This window comes from Phoenix dactylifera, chromosome 13 (assembly GCF_051530095.1).
Source record: "Phoenix dactylifera cultivar Ajwa chromosome 13, Ajwa_hap1_PhDact_Kaust_v1.1, whole genome shotgun sequence".
NCBI lineage: Eukaryota > Viridiplantae > Streptophyta > Magnoliopsida > Arecales > Arecaceae > Phoenix > Phoenix dactylifera.
In genome coordinates this window covers 20652483-20679598 of record NC_143202.1, presented here as the reverse complement: position 1 = coordinate 20679598, position 27116 = coordinate 20652483, and the positions used below count along the sequence as shown (strand labels likewise).

Sequence of the window (27116 nt, the reverse complement as noted above, 5' to 3'; positions counted from 1 at the left end):
TGGCCAACCAAACATAAGCACCTTGGAAATTTGTCACTTTCCCATGGTCAACCAAACATGCCAAAAGTACTTTCCTAGGCATCCTCTTCCCAGGAATTTGTTTCCCAGGAATCATATTCCTAGAAAGGAAAATGCTTCCCGCGAACCAAACGAGCCCTTATTGTGGGAAAGAGGAATAAGAGGAGAGTGGGAAAAAGGGGCACCAACTAGGTTGAGAGTGATTCTTGTGATGCATCGCTTATCACAAAGGTAGAGGAGGAAGAAGACTGAGAGAATAAATTGATATAAAACATTCATTCGAATACTTATAATAATGACTATTCGATGAACTAATAACGGATACTTAAGCTATAAGTACCATTAAATATAAAGCATAAATTTATTTGACTTGATATATAAATGTGCATAACAAGTTTAAAATGAAATATACGTATAAAGTATGATGTGCAAAAACAATGGTCAAAAAATAAAAATAATGTCATTATTTGTATTATAAACAATTTTTATAACCCGTAACAGCAGGGGCTTTTACAGCCGTTGTTTCAAACCACGGCCGAATTCCGGCTCGGCCCAGTCCGGTCCAGCCCGGTCCGGTTCCTCTCCGCCGCTGCCGTACGATATAAACCCTCCACCTCTCGCTCCTTCACCCTCGCTCGTCACCTCTACGCAATCTCTCTCGCCCTTGTCTCTTGCTTTCTCCTTCCGAGAGAGAGAAAGGGAGTCCAGAGAGCGGCGTATTATCGTCTGCCGGCGCCGGCGGAGGCGGAGGCGGGGGAGCTCTTTGGAAAGGGCCGGAAGCGATGGATCCGGACGCGCTGGCGAAGGCGTTCGTGGAGCACTACTACCGGACGTTTGACACGAGCCGTCCGGGGCTGGGGAACCTCTACCAGGAGGGCTCGATGCTGACCTTCGAAGGGGCGAAGACGCAGGGGGCGCAGGCCATCGTCGCCAAGCTCACCAGTCTTCCCTTCCAGCAGTGCCAGCACAACGTCTCCACCGTCGACTGCCAGCCCTCCGGCCCCGCCGGCGGAATGCTCGTCTTCGTCAGCGGCTCCCTCCAGCTCGCCGGCGAGCAGCACCCCCTCAAGTTCAGCCAGGTACATACCCCTCCCCCTCCTCTTTCACTTTGATCAACACGGCATCTTTCTTGATCTAGGGTTTGTTATCTTGATCCGATCGCCGGTTTGATCTGTTCGTTTTGGGTTGGGATGATGATTCCAGGGTTTGGTTCGTTTGCGATCTGATGACCTGCTGCTTAGGATCTACTGATTATGTGACCTGATCTAGGGTTTTATGCATTTGTGATTTTTATTAGTAAAATTATATTATCAATACTAGTGGTTGTCGACATGTGATCTATTTGTTTTTTGAAATTGATGGGTGCTTTAATTTATAAAATTAGACTGAAGAAGGAAGTCTTGTGTTTGTAACTAAATGGATGTTCTCTCTTTTCGCTTTATGTTCTGCTGTTGCTTATGGTTTTCCATTATGCATTCTGGGAATTTTCATGGTTAATTATCAGTGAATTTATATAAGAATATCAAGGGTTAATATGTGTTTAGATTTCTCCGAGCAGCAGAAAAACTTTAATTGTAGATAAAAGGGACTTTCAAGATTGAATGTAAAATATCATGACCAGAACAGTTTTGATCATGCATGTTCAGTTTGCTTGCTTATATATTATTTTCACGCATAGATAATTGCACTGTTACCTAATGAACGGTTCTTTTATGCAGGTTACCTGTAGGAAACAAATGATGCTCTGTTTTGTTTTGTTTTGTTTGTTTTTTTTAAGAATTAGTGAGTATAATCAGTTAAGTATATGTAACAGTATGCAAATGTGTGGATGCTTCCTTACGCCAAGGTGGTATGTGAGATGGCTTAGGTGCTGAAATATATTGGTTTTAGCCTTACTTATATACATTGTTAGACTGCTGCTGAATATCTGACTTTTATCCACCTTACACTGAATTCAGGAGGGAAAGGTTAACTGCATTCATAAAAAAATGCTTTACTTGAAGGCTTCTTGTTTATGCTTAAGATTCTATAATTTGTTGCAAATGATTTATAATATGTTGTATGAGAAGGAAATCTGATATGATGTAATATAAGTGATGTGAGATCCAAAATTTGTATGTATATCAATCAAATATGTATTTTATTAGATAGGCTGTTGGCACATAAATGATCTTCTCTATGCTTATCCTTAGCATGGCAAATATTAGGGAAGTTCTACTGGTATGCCAAGGGATGTAGATTTTGGTAAGTTATGAAATTCTGTGTTATCAATATATTTTCAAAGTTGTGTCTGGAGTATTGGATATATAACGATTAACAAAAGGGGTATCTACAGTGTGAGCCCTTGTGTTAATGTTCACATATAACATGGCTTATGAGAGTGGAAATGGTGCTTCAGATGAGGCTGGCTTGCTGACTTGATATTTGCAGCAGGGAAGTTTTGGGATGATATAAATGGGTCTTTGGGTCTTCTAGGCATCAAGGATTATAAGATGAATGAAGTAGCATAAGGTTTAAGGTGTCATGGTGTTTCATTTATGCAGAATGAGTCATATCATGTGTTTGATTCAATAGGAAACATGACAAGGTGAGGAAGAAATTAGGTTGAAAGAGAGTTGCTTAGGGCTGGGCCTAACAGGTTAAGATGGTGTAGGATTTTGTCTATGAGGCAGTGAGATGTAGCATTCTGGTTTTGTGGGTTGTTTTTGCAGTAAATAGGATTTGTATGAAATCATATCTGTTATAGCACCAAAGTATGGTGAAACAAGGAAAGAAAAAGAGGATAGGAAGGGAAGAGTATGACAGTGATAGATTGGGTGGGGAGGAATAACAAGAAAAGGAGGGCAGTCTTGAGCTGGACAGTCTTGCCTTTTCAGAACTTAACCTAAATAGTAGACATTAATTAGAGAGAAAGCAGTTGGCATGTGTGGATTGCTCTTAACCTCCATCTTGCTGTCGCGACATTGAAGAAGAAAGGAAGGAAGGGGAAGTCTGGCTGGTGGCTTCTAGCTTGAAGTAGAAGAAAGAAATGGATGGACAAGGGGGTTATCCTGTGAAAGAAGAAGGAAAGGTGTAGAAGGATTAGAGAAAGCTGCTAAGGGAGAACTAGAGAAGGTTGTTTTTATCTTGAAGAGGAAGAAGAAGAAAGGCAAAGGGATGGGGTTGTTTGTGTTCAGATTGTCAGAGATGTTTTTACATTTTCTTTGCATGTTTCCATTTCTTCTTCTTCTTCTTCTTCTTCTTCTTTTTCTTGGGACAGCTTCTTCATATGGGTGGTATCTCTTTATTTCTTCATTTTCATCTATTTATAATTCTTGCAAGATGTTTCTTGTTTGAGAGTATATTAGACCATGTCATTAGCTTAAAAAATGCTGAACATCTCTTTGTTATATTTCATTATTCTTGGACTATTTAACTCTTATCTTTGATTTTTCTTTTGCTTTTGTCAACAAGTTTCATCAAGTTGTAAGAAGAAAGCTGTGTTATTATATGTGTAATAAAACTATAGTATAAACTAAAATACAAAATAAAAATAAAGAGAAGGGAATGATGATAAAACAATTTTCATTTGCCATTAGAATTATGTCGTTAGATAAAAAGAGTGTTGATATGAGATCCTATTCTCACCATGTCGGAATAGTTTGATGTTTTGAAGGCTGGACAAATTTGGATAATCAAAAGTATAAAACCTCACCTACAGTTAGATGAGGGATACAATAGACGAATGGCAATTTGGTCATGTATGAGTCACTAAGTGAAATATTGCTTATGTTTCTCTTCTTTAACTCTTCCCAATTTCCAATTATCTTGATACCTATGAAGAAGCCTCATAAATTGGGCTATCTTTATTGCATGCCTCTTTAAAGTGAGTCCTTACTAAAGTTTTTATTAATTTTTTCTTTCTACATGGTTTAACATGTTTATGTGTGTGTGTGTATGTGTGTGTATTATATTCTTGTTGCTGCTCCACCTTGAGAAAAGTATTGGCTCTGCCACTGACAGGGAGGCAAACCAGGTCATTTTCAAAAATTTAGGCTGGTGGACAGTGTCACAGTAAATCCTCTTAAAAAACAAACCACATGCTTAACCATGGCGTGCCATTTTTCTGTCTTTGTTTTTGTGTATTTACATTCTCGTGTTTCTTGGTTTGCTTTTCTGGAGATATGGTAATAAAAGAAAGAACTAATATTTGATTTGATACTAATTAAGTGATTTAGACATATTAGTCCCCCTTACTCAGCCCATTTCTATAACTTACCCTTCTATTGTAGAAAGATATCTAGAACCTCTCTTTTAGTGAATGGGGACAATAATCCTTGGCATCCAACCAGTGAATCACCTGTTTCTGGTGAACACAAGATGGCAAGTTAGGGCTACACCTGTTCAACCATCAAATTTGGGAGTCACGAAACAGTCTATGTGAGATCAAAAATAGTGCCATTCCTTTGTTTTGATTGACAACTTTCAAATTAATTTAATAGATCTGAAACTTAGTGTCGTGTCTGATTTTTGTTGATTGTGTTAGTTGATAACGGGTAAGATGTAATAAAGCTATTCGCTTGTTGCCCTTGCTTTATGCATGTTGCTTTCCATCATTTCACGAGACAATATTATATTTGTTGTGCTCATCTATTTGATCATGACAACTAATCAAAATTGACACTTTGTTTTCTTTCTTCCATAGATGTTTCATTTGATGCCAACACCTCAGGGAAGCTTCTATGTGCTGAATGACATATTCCGGCTGAACTATGCTTGAGGAGTCTCAGAGCTGCTGGCTGTTTCAGGAATGCCGGGCGATAAAAGTGTTTTGTGTTATGGGTTTTCTATTGAATGAGGGTGGTTGTTCTCTTATTTGGCTGTTTATTTCGCTTTGTGGTTGAATCGATGGTTTGAAAAGGAATGTTAAAACTTGCCATAGATTTACAGAAATGAGAACATGATCATTTCTATATATTATTTCCTCTTGTTTGAGGGGGACATGTTTTGTTGCTTTCTTCAGTAGATCAATAATGAAATGGCTAGTTTGGACAGCCAGATTATGTAAAAAGTTATTCGAACACTATGGTATGGTTTTTGCAATGGTGGCTTGTCTTTTCTCTCATTTGAGGTGATCTTATTGGAAGATCTAGAATATCCATTGGAAACTGGTCGGCTGTGGCTCTATAAAGGAAGAAAGCTTACCACGACATGTATATTAAGTCTGGCCGTGGAATCTGTTCATGATGCTATCAGAGATCCATCCTGTCTCATGGGGTGCTGTGTTTTATAAGCTGCACCATGAGCATTTTGGTTTTCCATGCATAATAGGGCAACACATTTTGAGAACAGAGACTGTATAATTTTGGAAACATATGTAGAGCTGAGAGATGTTTAGCTGACTCATTTTCTCGCTCCCTTTTATTTTGCTCTTTGGAAGAATCACTGGATTTGTCTGGCTTCTGCCTGCCCTCTTTGAGGGAATAATCAATGGTCTGCCAAAGTGTGTTGTTGCCAAATTTATTGTGGAACTGATAGTTTGTCAACCAATCAATGCTGAAACAAACATTACAGAATTAGTTGATATTGATCTGCGAGTCCTCATGTCCTTTTACTGATATAATCTGTTTTGATGGTGAAGTCTTTTAGTCTGAAATTTATTCGATCCGTGCAGGATACTTTTGCAACAACATCTCAATACCATATGATAGTGGCAAAGAGGCAATGCTTGTTTTCCTATGTCTCCTAGATTATAGTCATCTAATCTTCTTCTTTTTATTTTTTGAATAAAATACCAAATTTATTGTGGAGTTGATGGTTTGCCAATCAATCAATGCTGAAACAGACTTTATAGCCCCAGGTGATTTGCTCATCTGCTGCATGTGTGAGTCTTTTTCCTGCACTTGAGAAATAACATCTTCAGTGGTAACATTGCTCTGCAAGTCCTCATGTCCTTTTATTAACATGGTTTGTTTTGATGGTGAAGTATTATAATTTGAAATTTGTTCGATCCATATAGTTGATACTTCTGCAACAACACCATCTCAACACGATATGATCGGGGCAAAGAGGCAATGCATGTTCTACTTTGTTCTCTTAGATTATAGTCATGTAATCTCTTCAAATTATTGTTATTATTTTCTTTTGTAAATTTATGTTCCCATCATTGTACAAAATGATGAAGTGCTAGGAAAATGAAAGAAAATTGAAGTTCTGGAAACATGCGCTACAGCTGAAAGACCACCAGAGGGGGATAATGTTCCGGCCATGAAGTAGAACTACGGCCATGTGATGGATGCTCCTTGCTGAAACAACGGACTGAAATAGAGTTCAGACCTGCTGGATATAGCCAAATAACAATCTTCAGAACCCTCATACTCCCTCCCAAAGGAGTCCACAGGTCTTGACACAGAAATCCTGAGGATGATTCACAGGAATTGCATATTAAGTCAGATGAGAGTATGAGACATGGATAACTAATTCAGGTTCTGATGGACCTGATAACTCGAACTGGCATTACTGCTGTACATGGCCTTTGGATGAATACAGCCATAACTCTAACCTCTCCTAGCTGGTGTATGGTGCTTAATAACTCATCTAGCCATTGGTAATGAAGGAAGCGTGGTCAGACATAGATTAAGTTTCAGTGTCTCTGACTCATCAAGTCATTAGTGTCATGACTCGGACAGTTTGACAAATTCTCACGAGCAGATTGGCGGCCATCGTGAGACGTAAGGTATCAACTCCTGATCTCTAAGCATTGTACACTAAAGTAGATAATAATTCTGTTTATGAATCTATGACATTGTAACATGCTCTAGGTGTCACAGTATTATTCCTTAGATCAATTTGAAGCATGGAATTGTAATGAAATGGCCAAATGGCAACACAAAGACATTCTTTTTAAAAGTAAAAGGTTCCACCTCATCACAAGTCTGGAAGAAAGTAACTTATCCAATTCCATTCCAATTGCATGTGCCATCTTTGATACGCATTTCGATCCCAATACACAGAAGGCTGAGTACTCTCAACATAACAATAACTCTTCAAGCTTTTTGTAGTTTTCCATCTTTCTAGAATTATAATCCTTCAATGCTACAATAAAACTAGAAAATCTTCATTATCGAACAATGTATTCGCAATTCCTAAATGACTAAGGAAAATTTTGACTAATTATGCTTTTCTTGGTATAGGAGTAAAGAGCACTTCTTAATACATGACTAATGACTGATGAAATCAGTATATCTCAGAAGGATAGATGCACAATGAAAGAGGGCAGGTTCGAAAACAAAATGGTAGGGTTATTAGAGGGCAAGGCACTAGGGATGCATGAAAAGCTTAAGGAATCTTTGTAGGATCATAGGATTAAGGCTCCTAACTTTTAACTTACAGTTCAGACGTAGTCAAGTCTATTCAGCAGAAGCTCTTATATATATTTTGCATGCACATGTATGCAGGGCAATATGGTTACTTTAATGTGTTCCACGTCATCAGGTATCTGACAAGGTAGATGGAATCCTTTCAGACATGAATACCATCAAATATCCATGCTGTCGCACCCACCCACAAACAAAAACGTGAGGAACACAGGATCATCCAAGACAAAAGAGGACAGCATGTTCACTGTTTTTTTCCAAAGGACGGCCAGAGCACTGAAACATTCTCATGATTTAATACAGTAACAATGGGAATACTTAGTATACATTCACATGCATCATTATGATATCATTCATGATTTTGTACAGCAATTTGGTGGGATACTTAAATTGGCCGTTGGGAATCGCGTGTTTTAACCTCTCTGCTTGCTGTTTTTTTCTGGATAGATGAGTGGCCTTTAGGAATTGATACCACTCACAAGCCTCATCTCTTCAGGTAAGCTATCACACCGAGCCCAGCAACAAGTGCAGCTCCTGCTGCAACCGCACCATACGCCGATGCCCATGCATCCGTGTTAGCATAGTCCATACTTCCTGATCCGCCTCGCTTCTTTCGACCTCCTGTGCCTGTGTAATCTAAATATAACCTTAAACCCTACAAAAAGAAGAGAAGGAAGAAAAAAGAAAACAGAAGTGAACTCCCTTGATCCAGAGCAAACTAGGCATCGAGACTAACTGATGCCACCAGAGGATTCAGCTGTCATTCATGCAAGCAACTGACAATGGGTGAAAAGAGTTTCTCATCCCGAAAGAAAAGGTTGAAAGCCAGATTTTACGACAGCTAGTCTTGGTAGCAAAAGGAGAGTTCGAGGTAGCATTGGAGAGATAAAAGAGTGATAATTATCTGGGGCAAGGCCATGATACCTTCCAACCAACTAGTCTAGCATGGTCCACAGCTGCAGATAGGTCGCTGTCCGATGCAAGAATGACTTTGTCATGATCCTCGTCTTCATACTGCAAAAAATGTTATCGAAAGGAATCATGTTAAAGAACCTCTCAACAGGATAGGATTACCATCAAATATACTGCTGCTGAAGTTAGTAAAGGCATTTCTAAGATACCAGAATTTGTGGCAAATGATTCCTGTCGATGTCATTACCCACCCTCTGGAGGATGGAAGTGATGAGGTATGTCAAACTTCGTGTGTCTGAAATGGACACCACCAACATGACCAATCGTCTAAGAATGCAGGACTTTTAACAGGGATCAATATTTTTAGACTGAAAGATAATGAGGGCGCAGATCGTACCACAATTAAATCTATGCATCCTGCCCTTTCTGTCCTCGAGCTTAAACGCGAATGTGGTAGGTAAGCTTGAAGAAGGATTAGGAGACCCTACTATGTCTGTCCCTTCAGATGCAATCTTGATGGAATTTTCACTGGAACACAACCACATGACTGAGTTAGATGTGCTATTGAGTATTGAAGGTTCTCATGATGCAAACTAGAGCATGTAACCTCCGTGCATCGTCATCATCGTCTGAAGGCCCTAAGGCCATAGCAGAATCCCAGAACTTTTGCATCATGGAAATTGTTGCCTCATTTCCAACTCCCCCTGTGCTTTCAACCTTGATTTATGACAGGTAGAGATCCAGATTACATCCCATCAATAATGCACAGAGAAAGACCATAAAGCTAAATATATAAGTTAAATTGCAAAACCTTAACTACATATGCTTGTAAAAAAGTACAAAGTACGATATTCTCATTGCAGAGGTTACAATTAGAATTTGGATACAGGATAAACCCCAGAATCCCTAGCATACAGCTTTTGTTCCTAAAGCAAATGGAATTGTGACAGTTATGCACCAATGTGAGATATGTGGGATAACTAGAATAGCTAAATGATGGAAAACATGATATAACCAAGTATATAGTTTAATTTCTGAGACCAGTACTCTAAGTGATCTCAAAGAAAAGAGCCTGAAAGTCAGAAGTAATGAGGTCACATCTTGACATAGATGGTGACCTTTGGACCACCACAGGATCTAGCGTTTGCCTGAAGTTCAGGCCCAGGATCTAGACATACCAAATACCAATATGGTATCATATAACTATGTGGCATATTGTCGAAGGAAAGGAGTTGAACTAAATATAGATCAAATATACTGACACCTTCATCCTCAATATTGATTAATAATTCACTTCCATAATGCAAAACCTCATATAAGATATTACATAACTATTATAGGTGTTAGAAATATAGTCCATAACCAATGCCTACTGAACTTAAAAATTATAAAAATATGGCTTTACTTATTCTTTCCCCATTTTCTTCTTTTGACAGTCACATCTTCGATTTGAGCTACATATTGTATCCATTCAATTTTCCTGATGCCATGAGTTCTTTGATGTCGATGCCAAAATCTACTCAGTTTTCCATCTTCATTCCCTTGGCCAGTTCAGTTTCTATGCCTTCATCAATTCACTCAGTTCAAATAATATCTTCTTAGTTTTACAATTCTCCACCTTATCATTCTCATCTATGTGATGCCTAATGTATGAGCTTGGACCCTCATTATTGCCGATTGTATTCCATAGAATATTGCAGGCATCATTGTTGTCTTATGTTGGATCTTGAATTCTCAAAGATGCCCTTCCACTTTGTCTAACATGTTTTAACACCTTTAGATATATGTATTCCTTCTCATCAGCTTTTTGAGGGAAAAAATGAAAGAGAGAAAGAAATGATGATGTTGGGTCATCTCTTTGCAGTCAGGTTTGGAAAGCTCTTCATTTTCCCCACCTAAATATCATTCCATTTGTTTCTAATTATGTCTTATCCTCCATATATCCAAATATGCATTCAAACTTATTCTCATTTCACAATTACCACAATATCATATCATTTAACATAACCACGGCACTTCTTATCAGCAGCCTCTTGCTTTCTTTCTTTTTCTTCTTTTTAAGAGAGAGAGAGAGAGAGAGAGAGAGAGAGAGAGAGAGAGAGGCAGCTACATAAACAATATGTAAAGAGATGACCTACCGAGCATAGGCTACTATAAAAGGAAACTGAAGTTCCTTCTGCTAACTACTTCTAACAATTGTCCTCTCAAGAAAAAGGGAAAACGAAGGAAAACATAAAATGAAACTTCTCTCAAAAATCTGCTACTGACAATATTCCCTACTCCATGGATGTACTTGATAGTCTTGGCGTAAACTTTTATTACATATTTCTTCCTTCACACCCACCAAATAACTACTTGCAGTACTCTATGCTTTCCCCCAAGTTCACTAAAACCATGTTAGTTTCTTTTCTTCTATTTATCAATTATATATAGTTGACATCACTAGAATAAAGAAAAATGAATTTGTTAGTAAGATTTTCTGACAGAAACCAACACAGTTTGGTTTGGAGCAGTTCCATGAGGAACCTATTCATACCTACTCTTGTTTCGAATCTTTATGACCTTTAGGTTTCACTTGAAGTTGATCAATTAACGTTGGACTTTAGTACCACTTTTGGATCTGCTTTTCTTTTTTTTCTTTTTTCAATTGTTACTGATTATGACAGATCTAGGTCTAGAAGCTTGTTATTAAGATTACTTAGGTTTCGTGAATTTTTTAGTATTCATAAATCGTTGCATATGGGATTCACACCAAGAAAGGCTTTGTAGATAGATCTCAAGGAACTACATTTTTCTTAAACTAAAGAGAAATTAAAATTTAACTTATTATTCCTTGAAACAATCTAAGATATGTGAACCTCTTGCACATTTCGATGTGGATTGGCTTTAGGTCCATTCTACACCAACATTGCACAAGACTGCCAGAGTATATGCATTTGGTGGCAATAAAGTGTGTCAATTTTTCGTGTATGGTGTGCAAGATTCCCAAACAAAAAAGTAAATGATGTTTTTTTGAATTTAATTTATGAATTCATTTCTTTTATAGTTTTAAATATTTTGATGGTCATCAATTGAAACCATTGAACTGTACAACAAAACATAGATATACTTTAAAAGTAATGTGTAATATGTCTTTTTAGTATGTATTATTTTTGAAAGTTTTTCTAAACTTTCCTTCTTTTATTGCTTACAAAATATTTCAAATAACTTGTATATCTTTAAGAAATTTCAGACCAGAACCATGTGCTCAAACTTTGGATTTTTAAGGTCATTATCATCATTCTTGCACTAATCATTGTAACCTCATTTTGTAGGCAATATGTTTAATTCAACTAGTTGACCGCAAATTTGTAGGTTGCATCTAATCTTCTTCTTATAATAAGGCCTAGAAGGTAGAAAGACTTCGCCAATCATTTGATGTTCCAACTTTAAATCTTACTGAATAAGATTCTTAGTTTGTATTATGCATTGCTCTCATAACATTGCATCAATTTGACAGTTATCCATGTGTTGGATATCTGAATTACAATGCCACCTGGGGTATCATGCTCATTCTCAAAAAATATCCTCTGGCAGAGTCTTCATTTAATAACTTATGAAATAATCTTATTTATGTGTCCTTATTCTCCCAATCCATCATCAATAAGATAGCATTTTAACTCTTTATATATTGATTTGATTTATCTAATTTTCTTCTCCCTCATCTTCCAAATAAGTCTAGATTCTATACACTTTTCAAGGCTCTCATTAATGGGATAAAACATCAATTTTTAAGCACCCGACTCCAATGCTTAGACATGGGTATTAGTTTTTGCACTTTGCAATGAGTCCATTAAAAAGAAATGGATATGGGAATAATCCAACATAGACTCGCACTGATGCCTCACCTATATACTCAGATATATTTGACATCATTTAAGGCAACCTCTCATATTGCAAATGGATAAATTCCATATTCACTTTGTCAGGTTTACCTTATTTTTTTCAGTTTTATATCTCATCCACTTTATGCCATTTAATTTTTGTCATTCTAAAAAGCATGATTGCTTTCCTAGACATTTGGACATCAACATTGAAATACCAAGTCTATTACATATGTGCTGTCTTATCACAGATTTTCCAATAACTATTCGAGTGGTTTTTGTAGAATTTATCATTTGAACTGCCATAGTGGTCAGCAAAATCTTCAAGTTTAGTTGCCCTCATTTGACACCATCTCCCCCCAACCCAAGGAGAGGGGAAAATTAAAAGATAAATGTCTCTAAAGGTCATTATATTATCTCCTTACAGTTTCCAAAAACATGTACTTCAACATCTATGATTTCATCAGTTTCCTTATTCCTAGGGTGAAACCATAGCCATTAGGCTTTCTTGGTAGCACTTCACAATATTTATGTATCAATCCCTCTAATAAGAAAATAATGTGTATAACATGATTGAATCTTGAATCTTGATAATCAAGAAACGAAATATTCCTGGCTATTATTGCATAACTCAGTCTGGTTATCAATATTTCCCTTATCCTTACCTTGAGGTTTTTTTAGTATTTTCCATCTTGGCTTTCGTGAACTCCAACTTTGTCATTTAAGTCATCGTAGGATTAGCTCAGTTTACTAGCATCTTGGCCCACTCAGCTTCTTCTAAGTCCAAGTAATATCCATAAAATTTAAATATCAAAGATGAGCAGAAACTTGAGAAGCAAAGAGAGAACCATAACCACAACCATTCTGCCTATTCCCATCTATTTGGGCTTGATTAAGAAGCAAAGAGAGAAATGAAGTAAATATATTGTAGGACTAGAAATTGCAAAACTAGCATAGTTATTTAGTGGCATTTTTTGTGGATTACTACAGAAATTGTCAGCAAGTTACATCTGATTCTGAGGCATGGACTTCTATCATCCAGTCAAATAATTGACTAAAGACAGATTGGAAGAAAAGATGACAAATGCTAAGCTTGATATCAGCATTTAGTCATATATAACTAGTTAATGGTACTTGGTATCTAAAATGCAGTTGAAGCAAGCTTGCTAAATTTGGAAAATAAAGTGAAGGAAAAACAAACCATATAATGGCCCAACAGAAATACAATAGTGACTTACTGTGGCTACTGCAGCATGAGTAATGCATATTACATCAACCATGGAAACAATTTTCCCATCTATTTGAAAGAACAAAATGTCAGAAACAATCAAAAGGATTGCTATCACTAATAAAAATACAAATAATTCTATATGCGTATTTATCACTCACATAGATATTACTTATATATTTATTTGTCATCCTATTTACTTTGTTGGCACAGAGAAAGGTTACCTCTATCTACAACAGGGAGATGTAAAAATTTGCCATTCTGCATGATATGAAGAGCATCAAGGATTGGCGTATCAACAGTTGCGCATTCAGGACTTGGAGTCATGACCTGCAATTTGAGAATCCCATGTTCCATGCTTTGAGTTTCATCATGCAATTGAAATATCAACTTGTCAAAGGTGAGTGTGCATGTTGTACGTTTATGTCATTAGCAAAATTTTGTGAAACAACTCTGACAACAGATATATAGCAGTGGACTGGTATTACCTTGGTTTAAGGCACGCCGTACCAGCCTGAACCGGATGGTACGGAGATACCATACCGTACTGGTTCGGTATCGGTACCTGGTATAGATGGCGTATCAACACTCGGTACGCCAAAAAATTTCGTACCGTACCATATCGACACTGTGCTAGTGTGGCACCTGTATGGGGTTCGGTACCAAGACGGCAAACCTTGCCTCGGTTCATAGTGTATCTATCTATTAGATGATATTTAGACTGCATGAAACCTTATCATAAGAGTTCCTTTGTTAGGCATGGTATTGAACCACTAACAATCCATATAGTAGCATACTAATCACGATGTTATGGTACATAGTAGGAGCCTGCAAGTGGCTTGAATAGACCAATATCTAGCCTGACTTATACCCCATGTAAGGAGCAAAATGTGTTGGGAATGTGTCCCAAATTAGGATACAACCTCCAACGAGGCCAGGTATGGATCTGACAAAATTGGACCAAACCTGACAAAACCTGTCTAAGTATCAATATTAGACACAATGGAAGTGATTGAGACTCAGATTCAACCTGTGCTATCCGTGGCGAAGACATCTTTAAGTCAGTTGTGCATTGGACTGCTACTAAGACCATGACTTAACCTCGTACTAACCTGATTCACAAAATTTAAGCATATTGGACACTTGTGACTCAAGTATCACTTTGTATCCTCTCTCTAATAGTCTTGGAAGGGCTCAAAGGTTACTCAGGGGTCTTGTGGCAGCTAAGGGTGTGGGGCCAGCCTGCATCATTATCTTTATACAAATCAACCTTAAAATGGCCATAGGGGAGGCCTCCTGCTATCTGAAAGGATATTGATTCTTTTTCTATGATAAGCCAAAATTTAACTTGGGAGATGATCAGATTTCCTATAGGAACTCTACTTCCTTTTCTTATAATGAATTAGAAACTTTTGAAAATATTCATCATGGATGGATTTTTTCCTCCAAACAAAAAAAGAAGAATTAGAAATACTTCTCAACATGGAAGATGGTGTTTGATCATTTAATTTGTCTGGATCAAAGACAATACATCAGTTATGTGATACAAGGGGATTATACATTCATAAATTTGTCACTTAGACAACACACGTACATGCATATACATACATATACACAGACATATACACACACACACACACACACCAAAGAATGCTGAACCGGCCCGTACCAGCCATACTGAACCGGTCCGATCTCTGACTAGTCCGATTCGGCGTTAAAAAAGGTACTAGCCCGAACCTGCCCTTATCGGCTAGGCCAAATTTTTTTGGGCTTTTGAAGGCTGAACCGGTCCGGTGGTTGACCGATACGCCTATCGGTATCGGTTCGGCGATTCTTGATATACACACATATACATATACATATATATCTATATATTTATGTATATACACACACACACACATATACGTACATATAGGTATATATACATACCTATATATCTATATTTATGTATATATATATACACACATACATACATACATACATACATATATATATATATATACATACGCATATAGATATTTATACACATTTATATGTACACATAGATATGTATATAAGTGTGTATATATATATGTACATATAGATACACACACACACACACACACATATATATATATGTACATATAGATATATACACACACATATATATCTATATGTATATACACATATAGGGGATTGATAACCCACTCTCTGTTATGGTAGGTTATCAATCTACCCATTTTTTCGTAGACAAAAAATATTCTTACTTTTTATAACTCTTAAGGATATTTTATGTCTTTTTACAATCCCACATTAACTCACCCTCTCAACCTCCTAATTAATACTCTCTTCCTCTCTCTCTCTCTCTCTCTCTGCGGTATATATATATATATGTGTGTGTGTGTGTGTGTGTGTGTGTAGGTATGTATATGTATGCATATATATATATGTGTAGGTATGTGTGTGTGTGTGTGTATATATATATGTATACATGTATATATATGTAGATACATACATATATATATATATATTAATATATATATGTTAATATATATATATATATATATATGCATATACGTACGTATATATACATACATATATCTATCTATCTATATACATACATCTATATATATACATGTATATATATATATATACATACATATACATACCTGCTTATATATATATATACCGGAGAGAGAGAGAGAGGGAGAGAGTATTAATTGGGGGGTTGAGAGGGTGAGTTAATGTGGGATTGTAAAAAGATATAAAATACCCTTAAGAGTTATAAAAAGTAAGAGTATTTTTTCTCCAATGAAAAATGGGTAGATTGATAACTTACCATAACAGAGAGTCGGTTATCAATCCCCATACATATATATACATATACATAGATATATATGTATATATATATATACACATATATATGTATACCTACATACACACACACACACTCACAGACACACACACACATATGTATAATGAAAATGGTTTGTAGTCTAGCACACTCCTAGACTTCAAAGCCCTTCATGTAATTTTCATGCATGAGGCTCACGATAAATATATTTTCTTCGATATTTATTTCTAGGAGTTCCCAGCAGCTTCTACATGGCTGCGCATAAAAGTTTCTGCAGCTGCACTCTTGCTGGATAGTGTCACAGCCATCCAAGTTCCCTCCCTTGAAGAATGCACATGCATCTCACACGATGAATAATAGTACAATCTATTAATAATAAGCTCAGAATCTGAATATTTTTGTGAATTAACAGGATCTGATCAGGGTAACATGTTAATTATTTGCAAATCTAAGCAAAATATACAATATTTAAAAACTTTTGTACCAATGTATAGTAGTCAAGAAGTATAAAGGAAAGAAAACAATAGACTAGAGAATTACAAAGCAGTTGTAACATGAAACAAAAAATATTATTTTGTACTTCAATGACCACAAAACTTCTTATGTTTTTTTTTTTTTTTTTTATGAACAATACGAGAGGTATCTCTACTTTTGGCATCCTGTCATCACAAGCAAGCATTACCTAAAGCATAATGCTCTTCACAAGAATGGATATGGAAGCTAATTGCACAATCATATGGCAGAGCATCATAGAGAACAAAATTTGTGAAATGAAAGACTCCATGGGGTATTAATACCTTCTCCACAGGGGTTGAATCTGGAGAAAGATTTTTTGCAATCACCCGCATCAAGATATCACTTGAACTGATTCAAAAGCAACGAGAAAAAACAGAGAGATAAAGACTACCATAAAAGAGTTAAAAATTAATAAAAACTATAGTTCAAAGAAACATATATGTGGAGCTTACGTCAATATGCCCTGAGGTTTATTTTGAACTGTTACAACTGCTGAACTTATTTGAACTTCAAGCATCTTCCTTGTTGCAGTTAATACTGACTCTGTTGGTGAAACTGTAAGAACCCTATATATGATGTTAGAACTAGTTAATCATAAAACCATTAAATTTATCTTAATAAAATCATACAAAATCTAATAAATTAATTCATGTAAATTCCACATGAAGATGTTGCCTACTTTGTATTCCCAGAAATAATGGTCGACAAAGAAGGCCTAAATATTCGCTCTCGGAGAGTTTCAATGAATGTATTAGGCCCTGCACAGAAACCAGTGAAGACAGGAAGCTTCAATGAGAGCTATTTCATATAATAATTAAGAACGATTTGATGATGTATAAAGCAAAAGGAAATTAGATAGTATGCAATCACGTGATGTCACTCATTTACTTTCAACCATTCACCATGCACACACCAGAAACAGAAGTTCCCCAATGCTTTTCCACTCCTTCAACAGCAGCTGCAATGGCTTTTCCCTTCTCAGCTGTCCTTTCCATTCGTGCAATGGCATCATATAGACACTTTGCTATATCAAGCAATGCAATTACCTCACCATTCTCCACAACAGGCAAATGCCTGAACTTTCCTGGAATTGAAAGTTTTGAAGGTAAAACATTTTCGGTTTCATATACAAGTTTTTTTTTCAAAAAATCCCATAGCGCACTAAAATCCATACAAACCTCGCACCATCTTTTGCAATGCTTCAACGGCTAGTGTGTCTGAAAGAACAAAAATAGGATTCCGTGTCATGACTTTGGAAACAGGTGTATCCTCAAGCTTTAGTCCAGCGGCAATGACTCTCGTTGCTATATCCTTCAATTCAGAAAAGACACAAGCAGCATCATGTGCTACGATAGAGCGAGTACCCATAAGTATATTATCCATGAAAGAAAGGGCAGCGACCTTGTCTGTCAGGATTCCACAAAGCAAGGCATTCGAGTCAGTCAGCAAAGCAGCATCAGCCCTACGAGCAGCCATCCTTCGGCAGGCCTCATGAACTGTTGTATTTTCAGGCATTGTTAAGGCTTTAGACAGACGCAGTCTCTTTACGGTTCTCTCACCACCTAGAGTCCTGCTCTCGAGGAGATAAATGCACAGCATAGACACACTAAGTTTATTCTTAAAGATTTTTGAGGCAAAGATTGGACTGAGTGAGACCAGTTCAAATCAATTTATTCTTACAAGATTTATGTACTTGATAGATGGATAATTGGTTAAGGTATTCATATTCCAGCAGTTATAAAAGTACAAATGCAGCATAACTCCATCAACATTAACTTGACTGATGCCCAATAATCATGACAAAAATACTGCATTTTAAAGCAAAATCATAGAATAAGTTGTACCTCCCAGAACATCAAGTTTTATAACAGTAGCAAGTAGAAGCTTTTGACATGGAATATCATAATGGATCAAGAAACAACACGGGGATGTTATACTCGTAAAAGCCATGCATGAAGATAACAATCAGAGTGGATTACAAGCAATGGTAACATGTATATGGACAAAAGGTAGGCTTCCAAGACAAGAACATGAAAACATTGAGCAAGGATACCATGTTTTCTGTTCACAGGATAGCCAAGGTGGTGCTCACTTGGCTGTCATAAATTTTAGCAATAATTAGTGAACAAAACGAAAATATTATACCCTAACCACATTGAATACTATTTCTTCTATACATTGATAATTTGATCACCATAAACGCCCCTATCATCCATGAACAGTTCTATAAAGCATTTTAATGATATATCCATGATAAGTGGTAGGATAAATCTTATTCAAGAGCCTCATTTCAATTCACTCTCCAAATCCTACCAACATTATCCGTGACAATTCAAAAATTCTCACCAAAAGCAGTTATAGATAATCATACAAAGGGAATAATGCAACAATAATTTCATATCCAACAAAAAGCACCAACAACAATAAATGGAAAAAAAATTAAAATAGACAGCAGGAAATATATATATATATATATATATATATATATATATATATATATATATATATATATATATATATATTTTCTTGAAACCAAATCCAAGATTACAGGAAAGAGGAAGAATCAAAAGGAATCCATCAGACAAAGAACTCCGACGAATTAAAATGGCAACAAAGGGAAGGATCGTACGGAGAGCGAGTCACGGGCGGCCTCCGGCCGGAATCGGAGCCCGCATTCTCGGAGGGCTTCTTCTTTCCCAGCGAGCTGGACACCGACATGCTCCTCCGGTGGCCGTCCATCCCCGTCCGGTCTCTACTCCGGTCGGAATTATCGGTCCTGTGACGAGTCGCTCCGATATCCGGCAAGGGAGCGGGAAAATCTCGTGGGGAGAGACGAAGGTGTTACGGTCGCTTCGCTTCCTTCTCCCGTTTCCGACGGAACGGAAGCTTCTTGTAACGGTAAGTATCCTCGTATTAAAAGAGGGAGAAAAATTAAGGGAAGCAATGTAACCAACATTTAATCACACATCTTCGCACCCAGCAATTTTAGGGGTCTCCCACACGTGGAGTTCCCATTATCAGAGAGAGAGGGTGTGGGTGTGGGGGTGTTGCTTTGGAATCCCGATCCAAGTTTCTCGTTTGTTTTTTATGATTGGACGATCCGAAATGTTAGAATTGGGGAGGGTCGTTTTACGTGGCAGCGAAGGGGACGAGGGGTAGCTGTCTGGTCACAACAGCAAACACTGGTCTTCCATTATGTGTTCCTGCGATCTTACTTACAAATACACATTTTTTTCAAAAGGTATTATTTTTAATATTTCATTAGGGGTTAAAAATAGATAGGATAATATTTATCTAGATCCGATTTACCTATTTGATACCATCCACATATAGATATAAATTTCACTATCCATCTAAGATCCCTATACATATCTATTAATGAAAAAGAGAAACATATAAATAGGCAAGAAAAATATAATCTTATATAGCCCTCATATATTTTAAAAGGAATAATGGCAAAATTAACGAATCTTATACTTAATCTATCTTTCATATACTCATATTTTGGTTTGATGATCCATAATTTTAATTATTTGATTTACATCCACATTTATATGTATTACTATAGAAAAATAGATTTTCTTTTAACTTTATATGCATAAAAAATAAAATAAATGAGGTGTGAAAATTCTAAAGATTTCAAAATTAGACCAAATGAGTGGTCATAAATAAGGTAATAAAAATATTGGTTAAATGCTTGCTTTACTTTAAATTTTTTTCAATAGCTTTACTAGTGAAAAATACAAAATTTTTAAGTGGAATTGCTTATTGATCGGCTATCTCTAAGTTTTGCAAGCACTCCTTTAAATATAATATCTCTTCATATAACTTAGTAGATATTTTTCTTTCATTTTCTCAATGAAAGTGATTAGGTCTATGCTAATCTTCTTGGAAAAACAAGACTTGATAGCCATAGAGAATGTAGCTAACTTTTAGCCAGCAATATTAAGTAGCAAGACATATCTTGTATAGACATGAACCATAAATTAGAGTTGCATCCAAAAGTTCAAAGATGCTTTAGTAAACTATTTTAATAGTTTTGATCAATTTTAGTAACTCTTGACATTATTGTATAGCCCAAATTTATTTTAGGATACTTATCTTGAAAGCCTATATAATTCCACTAAACTCATATAAATGTGTGTGTGTGCATGTATGTATGTACATATATGTACACACATACACATGTACGTGCATATACATATATGTGTATGTATGTACATATATATGTGCATATATGTAAATATATACATATATACATACATGTATAAATACATACATCTATGCATATATATATATATATATATATATATATATATATATATATATATATATAGTGTTGATTATGTAAAAAACTCAATATATTGAGAGCTATTTTAGGAGAATGGGAAGAGCCAAAATAGAGAAAGAAACGAGAAATGAATCGCCTATGGAATCCACCAACTACAGTAGTAATGATTGGGATGAGGGCTAGGAAAATCTTCTAGAAGAGTTGGTCAATACAAATGGAAAGCAAGCAAGATGGTTGTATCACCATTCATCCCTTGGACACATGTTGTGTGGATATTATTAAAAGCTTTGTTCAGCTTTCCAAACATGATGTGATGGTGAAATTGCTGACCCGATATTAGTGACCGATGGTATTGAAGATGAGGCCTGGAGCATGCTTCAGTTTGTAGTTGGCATGGACTGCTTCATGGCTTTGAAAATACTGCCACTTGTCACCCATGTAGCTGCAAGCTCATTTCAAGAGGTGCCGACAGGGCATGGCATAGTGTGGCAGAGAATTTTATGCGTGCCAAAAGCTATAATGCTCCACGATAATTTGGAATCCGCATGGTGACCATCTAGTGGATGCCTTATTGGGGTAATGAGGAGCAATAGTTACTCGTGGCACAACATGGCCATAGCATGATAGCAGAGGACTTGGGAAGCATGATGTTTGGCATGGCAGTAGACTACCAAGACATATGTGGATCCAAGGATTTCTCATGGAAATGAGGAGGACAAGGTGCTTTGGAAGCATTCCTGACTTTTATAGGCCCATAGGACACAGGCTTACTGGGGCAAGGCATTTCCATCCCTGAATGGTCTCACATGGAGGTGTTCGGGGCAATGTTGGTCGGATGAGTTCGCTAGACTATGCAATGAGGACTTGCAGATGTTTGGCTGGAGAAATTATCTGGGTTACTCTATATGATCTGTAAGATAGAGTATTAAAACAACACGGGACTAGTGGGCAATGGTTTGGCCTACCCAAACAGGCAAGTCTTGTGAACATTGTTGGGTGATGCCTTGCAGGAGCTCATGGGAGCCAATTAATTATGGAGCATAAGTGATGTGACTCATCAAGAGGAACAAGCTGAGTCAAGTATATCAAGTGATCCTTTGCACATTCCAAGTAAGCCTATTACAAGGTCCCAGACTAAAAGACTTAGAGAAGCTCTGATTGGGCTTGTTCCAAATATATGGGCTAGGCAAGCTTCGAGTGGATCTACAGATATAAAGCTAGGCTTGAGCAATTCATAAGAAGTCATCAATGTCATTCAAGTAGAAGATGGGAGCTATTGATAACACTTGGGCCAAATCTACCATAAATGAAGAAGTCTTGCTAAATTTCATACATGGGCTGATTCATTTGAACCTGGATTTTATTAATTTGAGCTCAACATGGTGTTTTTATCTTCATTTAATGGGGTGCACGAATTTATGAAGACTTTTTATCATTTGAAACTTCTCATTAGTTGCTTTGTCTTTCCCATGCTTGGAGGGATGTTCCAAGGTAGTTAATTAATGCTTTGTGTTTTCTATGCTTGGAGGGGTGTTCCAAGGTAGTTAATTAATTCTTTATGTTTCTTATGCTTGGAGGGGTATTCTAAGACTAGCATTTATATTTCAGATCATGTAGAGAATGGAAAACAATGAGTTTGTTATGAATTTCAGATTTGAGAGAAGCTTTCTCTTATGTTCTTCATTGAATTGCCTAAACTTATCAAGGATTGATCAACCTTGTGGCGTTTCAACACTTTGGGTCCTTGTTTCATCATATTCAAGGGTTCTAGTGAATCATCCAAAAATCTGATTTTTGCTTTCTTGGGGTTAGAATACCATATTGTCCGTGGGTTCTAAGGATCTAATCCTTATGGGTTCGCATCATTTGGTATCAGAGCTTCTCTAAGTTTTTTAGCCTGGGACCTTGTAATAAGCTCACTTGAAATGTACAAAGAATCACTTGATATACTTGACTCAGCTTGTTCCTCTTGATGATATAGCCAAAGTAGTGGAGCTTCAGCACTATGTGGAGTTAGAAGATATGGTGCATATGGCAATGAAGGTGGAAAGGCAGTTAAAACGCAAGGGGGCAGCAAAGTATACTTCGGGTTCTGGTTCATCTTGAAGGTCGAATTGGAAGAAGGATGACAAAGTTGTTCCTACGGAAAAACTCAAGGATACAAATGATGCTTCCACCAAAAACAAAGGTAAATCTGACTCCCAACGCTCTAGAAATAGAGATATAAAATGTTTCAAGTGCTTGGAAACAGGACATATTGCTTCACAATGTCCAAACAAAAGGACCATGCACATTTATGACAATGAGGACGTGCTGACCGGCAGTGAGAGTGATGAATTAATGCCTTCACTTGAGGATGCTAGTGATGATGGGGTTGAATATCCAGTGGAGGGAGAGTCACTTGTGGCCAGACATGCCTTGAATTTCCAAGTTAAAGGAGATGACATGGAGCAGCAAAGGGAGATCATCTTACATACTCGTTGTCATATAAACAGTAAGATATGCAGTATGATTATAGATGGGGGAAGTTGCACAAACGTTGCAAGCACCACATTAGTTAAAAAATTACACTTGTCTACCATTAAACACCCTAGACCTTACAAGTTGCAGTGGTTGAATGAATGTAGGGAAGTTAAGGTTAACAAGCAAGTTTTGATTTCTTTTTCAATTGGTAGATATAGTGATGAAGTGCTGTGTGATGTAGTCCCTATGCATGCTAGTCATATACTTTTGGGGAGACCTTGGCAATTTGATAGAAAGGTGATACATGATGGGTTTAAGAATATGTACTCATTTGTAAAAGATAACCAAAAGGTTACTCTTGTACCATTAACGTCAAAACAGGTCTATGAAGACCAATTGAAGTTGAAGACAGAAAGTGAGGTAGAGAGTTCAAAAAGAAAAGAGAGTGAAAATGCTAGTAAGACTGAGAATTCAAAAGGAAAAGAACGAAGTGGCGCAAAAAAAAGAAAGGCCACAAGAGAGAAAAAAAAGAAAGAGAGGAGAGAAAAGAAAAAGAAAGAGAGGAGAGAAAAGAAAAGGGAAAGGTGAGTTTTTATACAAAAGAGAGTGATGTGAAAGTTGCTTATCTTGCTAAACAGCCTTTGTTTGTACTTGTGTACAAAGAGACTTGTTTCGTTGCTAATGACCTTAACCCTTCTCTTCCTAGTGTTGCTGTTTCTTTATTGCAGGAATTTGAGGATGTGTTTTCTGAGGATGTTTTTAGTGGGTTACCTCCTATTAGAGGCATAGAACATCAGATTGATCTCATTCCTGGAGTTGCCATTCCGAACCGTCCAGCCTATAGAAGTAATCCGAAGGAGACTACGGAACTTTAGAGGCAAGTGGAAGAGCTCATGGCAAAGGGATATATTAGAGAGAGTTTGAGTTATTGCGCAGTTCCTGTACTTCTAGTTCCTAAAAAAGATGGTTCATGGAGGATGTGCATTGATTGCGGAGCTGTGAATAACATAACGGTAAAGTATCGCCATCCTATTTCTAGGTTAGATGATATGCTAGATGAGTTGCATAGATCTAGCATGTTCACTAAAATCGATTTGAAGTCTGGATATCATCAAATTAGGATGAGGGAAGGAGATGAGTGGAAAATTGCATTCGAAACTAAGCATGGACTTTATGAATGGTTAGTAACACCGTTTGGACTCACTAATGCACCGAGCACTTTTATAAGGTTAATGAATCATGTTTTACGTGCATTTATTGAGAAGTTTGTTGTGGTATACTTTGATGACATTTTAGTATACAGAAGAGATTTTGATAAACATATGCGTCATTTACAATGTGTACTTGATGTGCTAAGGAAAGAAAAAATGTATGCTAACCATAAAAAGTACAGTTTCTGCATGAACAAGGTTATTTTTCTTGGTTTCGTTGTAAGTGCACAAGGAATAGAGGTTGATGACGAGAAGGTAAGGGCAATTAAAGACTGGCCAACACCTAAAAGCATAACCGAGGTAAGAAGTTTTCATGGTTTAGCTAGTTTTTATAGGCGTTTTGTCAAGAATTTTAGCACACTTGCTGCACCTCTCACTGAAGTTATTAAAAAATTTGTTCGTTTTAAATGGGGCAATGAACATGAGCATGCATTTAATGTTATTAAAGATAGGTTATGTTCTGCATCTGTATTAGCGTTACCTAACTTTGATAAAATTTTTGAAATTAAGTGTGATGCCTCGGGAGTTGGTATAGGAGCTGTTTTGATGCAGGAGATGCGGCCTATTGCTTATTTCGGTAAAAAGCTAAACGGGGCATTCTTGAACTATCCAACATACGACAAGGAGCTTTATGCACTTGTGAGGGCATTAGAGACTTGGCAACACTACCTTTGGCCCCAAGAATTTGTCATTCACACAGATCATGAATCTTTGAAGCATCTTAAAGGTCAAGAAAAGTTGAACGAAAGGCATGCTCGATGGCTGGAATTTATTGAAACCTTCCCATACGTCATCAAATACAAGCAAAGTAAGGAGAATATAGTTGCAGACGCCTTATCTCGAAGGTATGTTTTTCTTACTTCTTTAAATGCAAGGTTGCTTAGTTTTGAGTATGTCAAGGAATTGTATGCCAATAATCATGACTTTGCTGATGTGTTTGTTGCTTGTGAAAAGGGAGCAATTGGTAAATTTTATAGAGTTGATGGGTATTTGTTCAAGGAAAATAAGTTATGTGTGCCTCAATGCTCTATGTGTGAATTGCTTGTCAAAGAATCTCACGGGGGAGGGTTAATGGGGCACTTTGGTGTCAAAAAGATCTTAATAGTCTTGCTTGAACATTTCTTTTGGCCTAGGATGCAACGTGATGTAGAACGAATCTGTGATAGATGTATAACTTGTAAGAAGGATAAATCTAGGGCCTTACCACATGGGCTTTATACGCCTTTGCCTGTACCTAGTGAACCATGGGTAGACATCTTAATGGGCTTCATTCTGGGGCTGCCTAGATCAAAGAAAGGTAAGGATTCAATATTTGTGGTAGTTGATAGGTTTTCTAAAATGGCTCATTTTGTTCCTTGCCATAAAACTGATGATGCCATGCATATTGCTGATTTGTTCTTCAAGAAAATTGTGAGACTTCACGGTGTCCCTAAAAGTATTATTTCTGATAGGGATGTAAAGTTTCTTAGTTACTTTTGGAAGGTCTTGTGGGAAAAGCTTGGTACTAAGTTGTCATTTTCTACAGCTTATCATCCACAGACTGACGGTCAAACTGAGGTCGTTGATCGAACTTTAACTCAATTGCTTCGGATTGTTATTCAAAAGAATTTGAAGAGTTGGGAAGATTGCTTCCTTTTCATTGAGTTTGTATATAATAGAACTGTACATTCATCTACTGCATATTTACCTTTTGAGATAGTTTATGGTTTTAATCTACTAACTTCTTTGGATATGCTACCTTTGCCTACCGATGCAAGAGTTAGCCTTGATGGGAAGAAAGAAAGCGGAAATGGTGAAGCAACTTCATGAACGTGTTAAACAGCACATTGAGAAGAAAAATGAACAATATGCATCTAAGGCTAACAAAGGACAAAAGCAGGTTGTTTTTGAGCCAGGTGATTGGGTGTGGGTGCATATGAGAAAGGAGAGGTTTCCAGCACAAAGAAAGTGCAAACTGAATCCTAGAGGAGATGGTCCATTTCAAGTTCTTGAGAAGTTCAATGACAATGCTTATAAGATAGATCTTTCAGGTGAGTATAACATTAGTGCTATATTCAATGTTGCTGATCTTTCTTCCTTTGATGTAGATGATGATTCGAGGATGAATACTTTTGAGGAAAGGGGGAATGATGTGACTCATTAAGAGGAACAAGCTGAGTCAAGTATATCAAGTGATCCTTTGCACATTCCAAGTGAGTCTATTACAAGGTCTCAAGTTAAAAAACTTAGAGAAACTCTAATTGGGCTTGTTCTAAACATATGGGCTAGGCAAGCTTCGAGTGGATCTACAGATATAAAGTTGGGCTTGAGCAATTCACAAGAAGTCATCATTGTCATTCAAGTACAAGATGGAAGTTGTTGATGACACTTGGGCCAAATCTACCATAAATAAAGAAATCTTACTGAATTTCATACATGGGCTGATT

The 27116-nt window shown here is 36.9% G+C and overlaps 2 protein-coding genes across 2 annotated transcripts; one reads left to right on the top strand and one right to left on the bottom strand.

Annotated features, from left to right (window-relative positions):
• Positions 1-576: 576 nt before the first annotated feature.
• On the top strand, positions 577-5122 carry LOC103713701 (nuclear transport factor 2B-like). The gene is made up of 2 exons (XM_008800711.6): positions 577-1097; positions 4703-5122. Exons 1-2 carry the CDS (start codon positions 801-803, stop codon positions 4775-4777), a joined length of 372 nt encoding a protein of 123 aa, XP_008798933.1. The 5' UTR covers positions 577-800; the 3' UTR covers positions 4778-5122.
• A 2522-nt stretch (positions 5123-7644) lies between these two features.
• Positions 7645-19613, bottom strand: LOC103713700 (CBS domain-containing protein CBSCBSPB1-like). Its single transcript, XM_008800710.6, has 14 exons — positions 19355-19613; positions 18127-18295; positions 17904-18036; positions 17639-17809; positions 17405-17483; positions 17178-17291; positions 17007-17073; positions 13601-13706; positions 13387-13445; positions 8893-9002; positions 8683-8813; positions 8495-8580; positions 8298-8387; positions 7645-8028 (listed from the first exon to the last, which is right to left on the bottom strand). The coding sequence occupies exons 1-14, from the start codon at positions 19462-19464 to the stop codon at positions 7858-7860; spliced, it is 1596 nt and encodes a 531-aa protein (XP_008798932.2). The 5' UTR covers positions 19465-19613; the 3' UTR covers positions 7645-7857.
• Positions 19614-27116: the final 7503 nt, after the last annotated feature.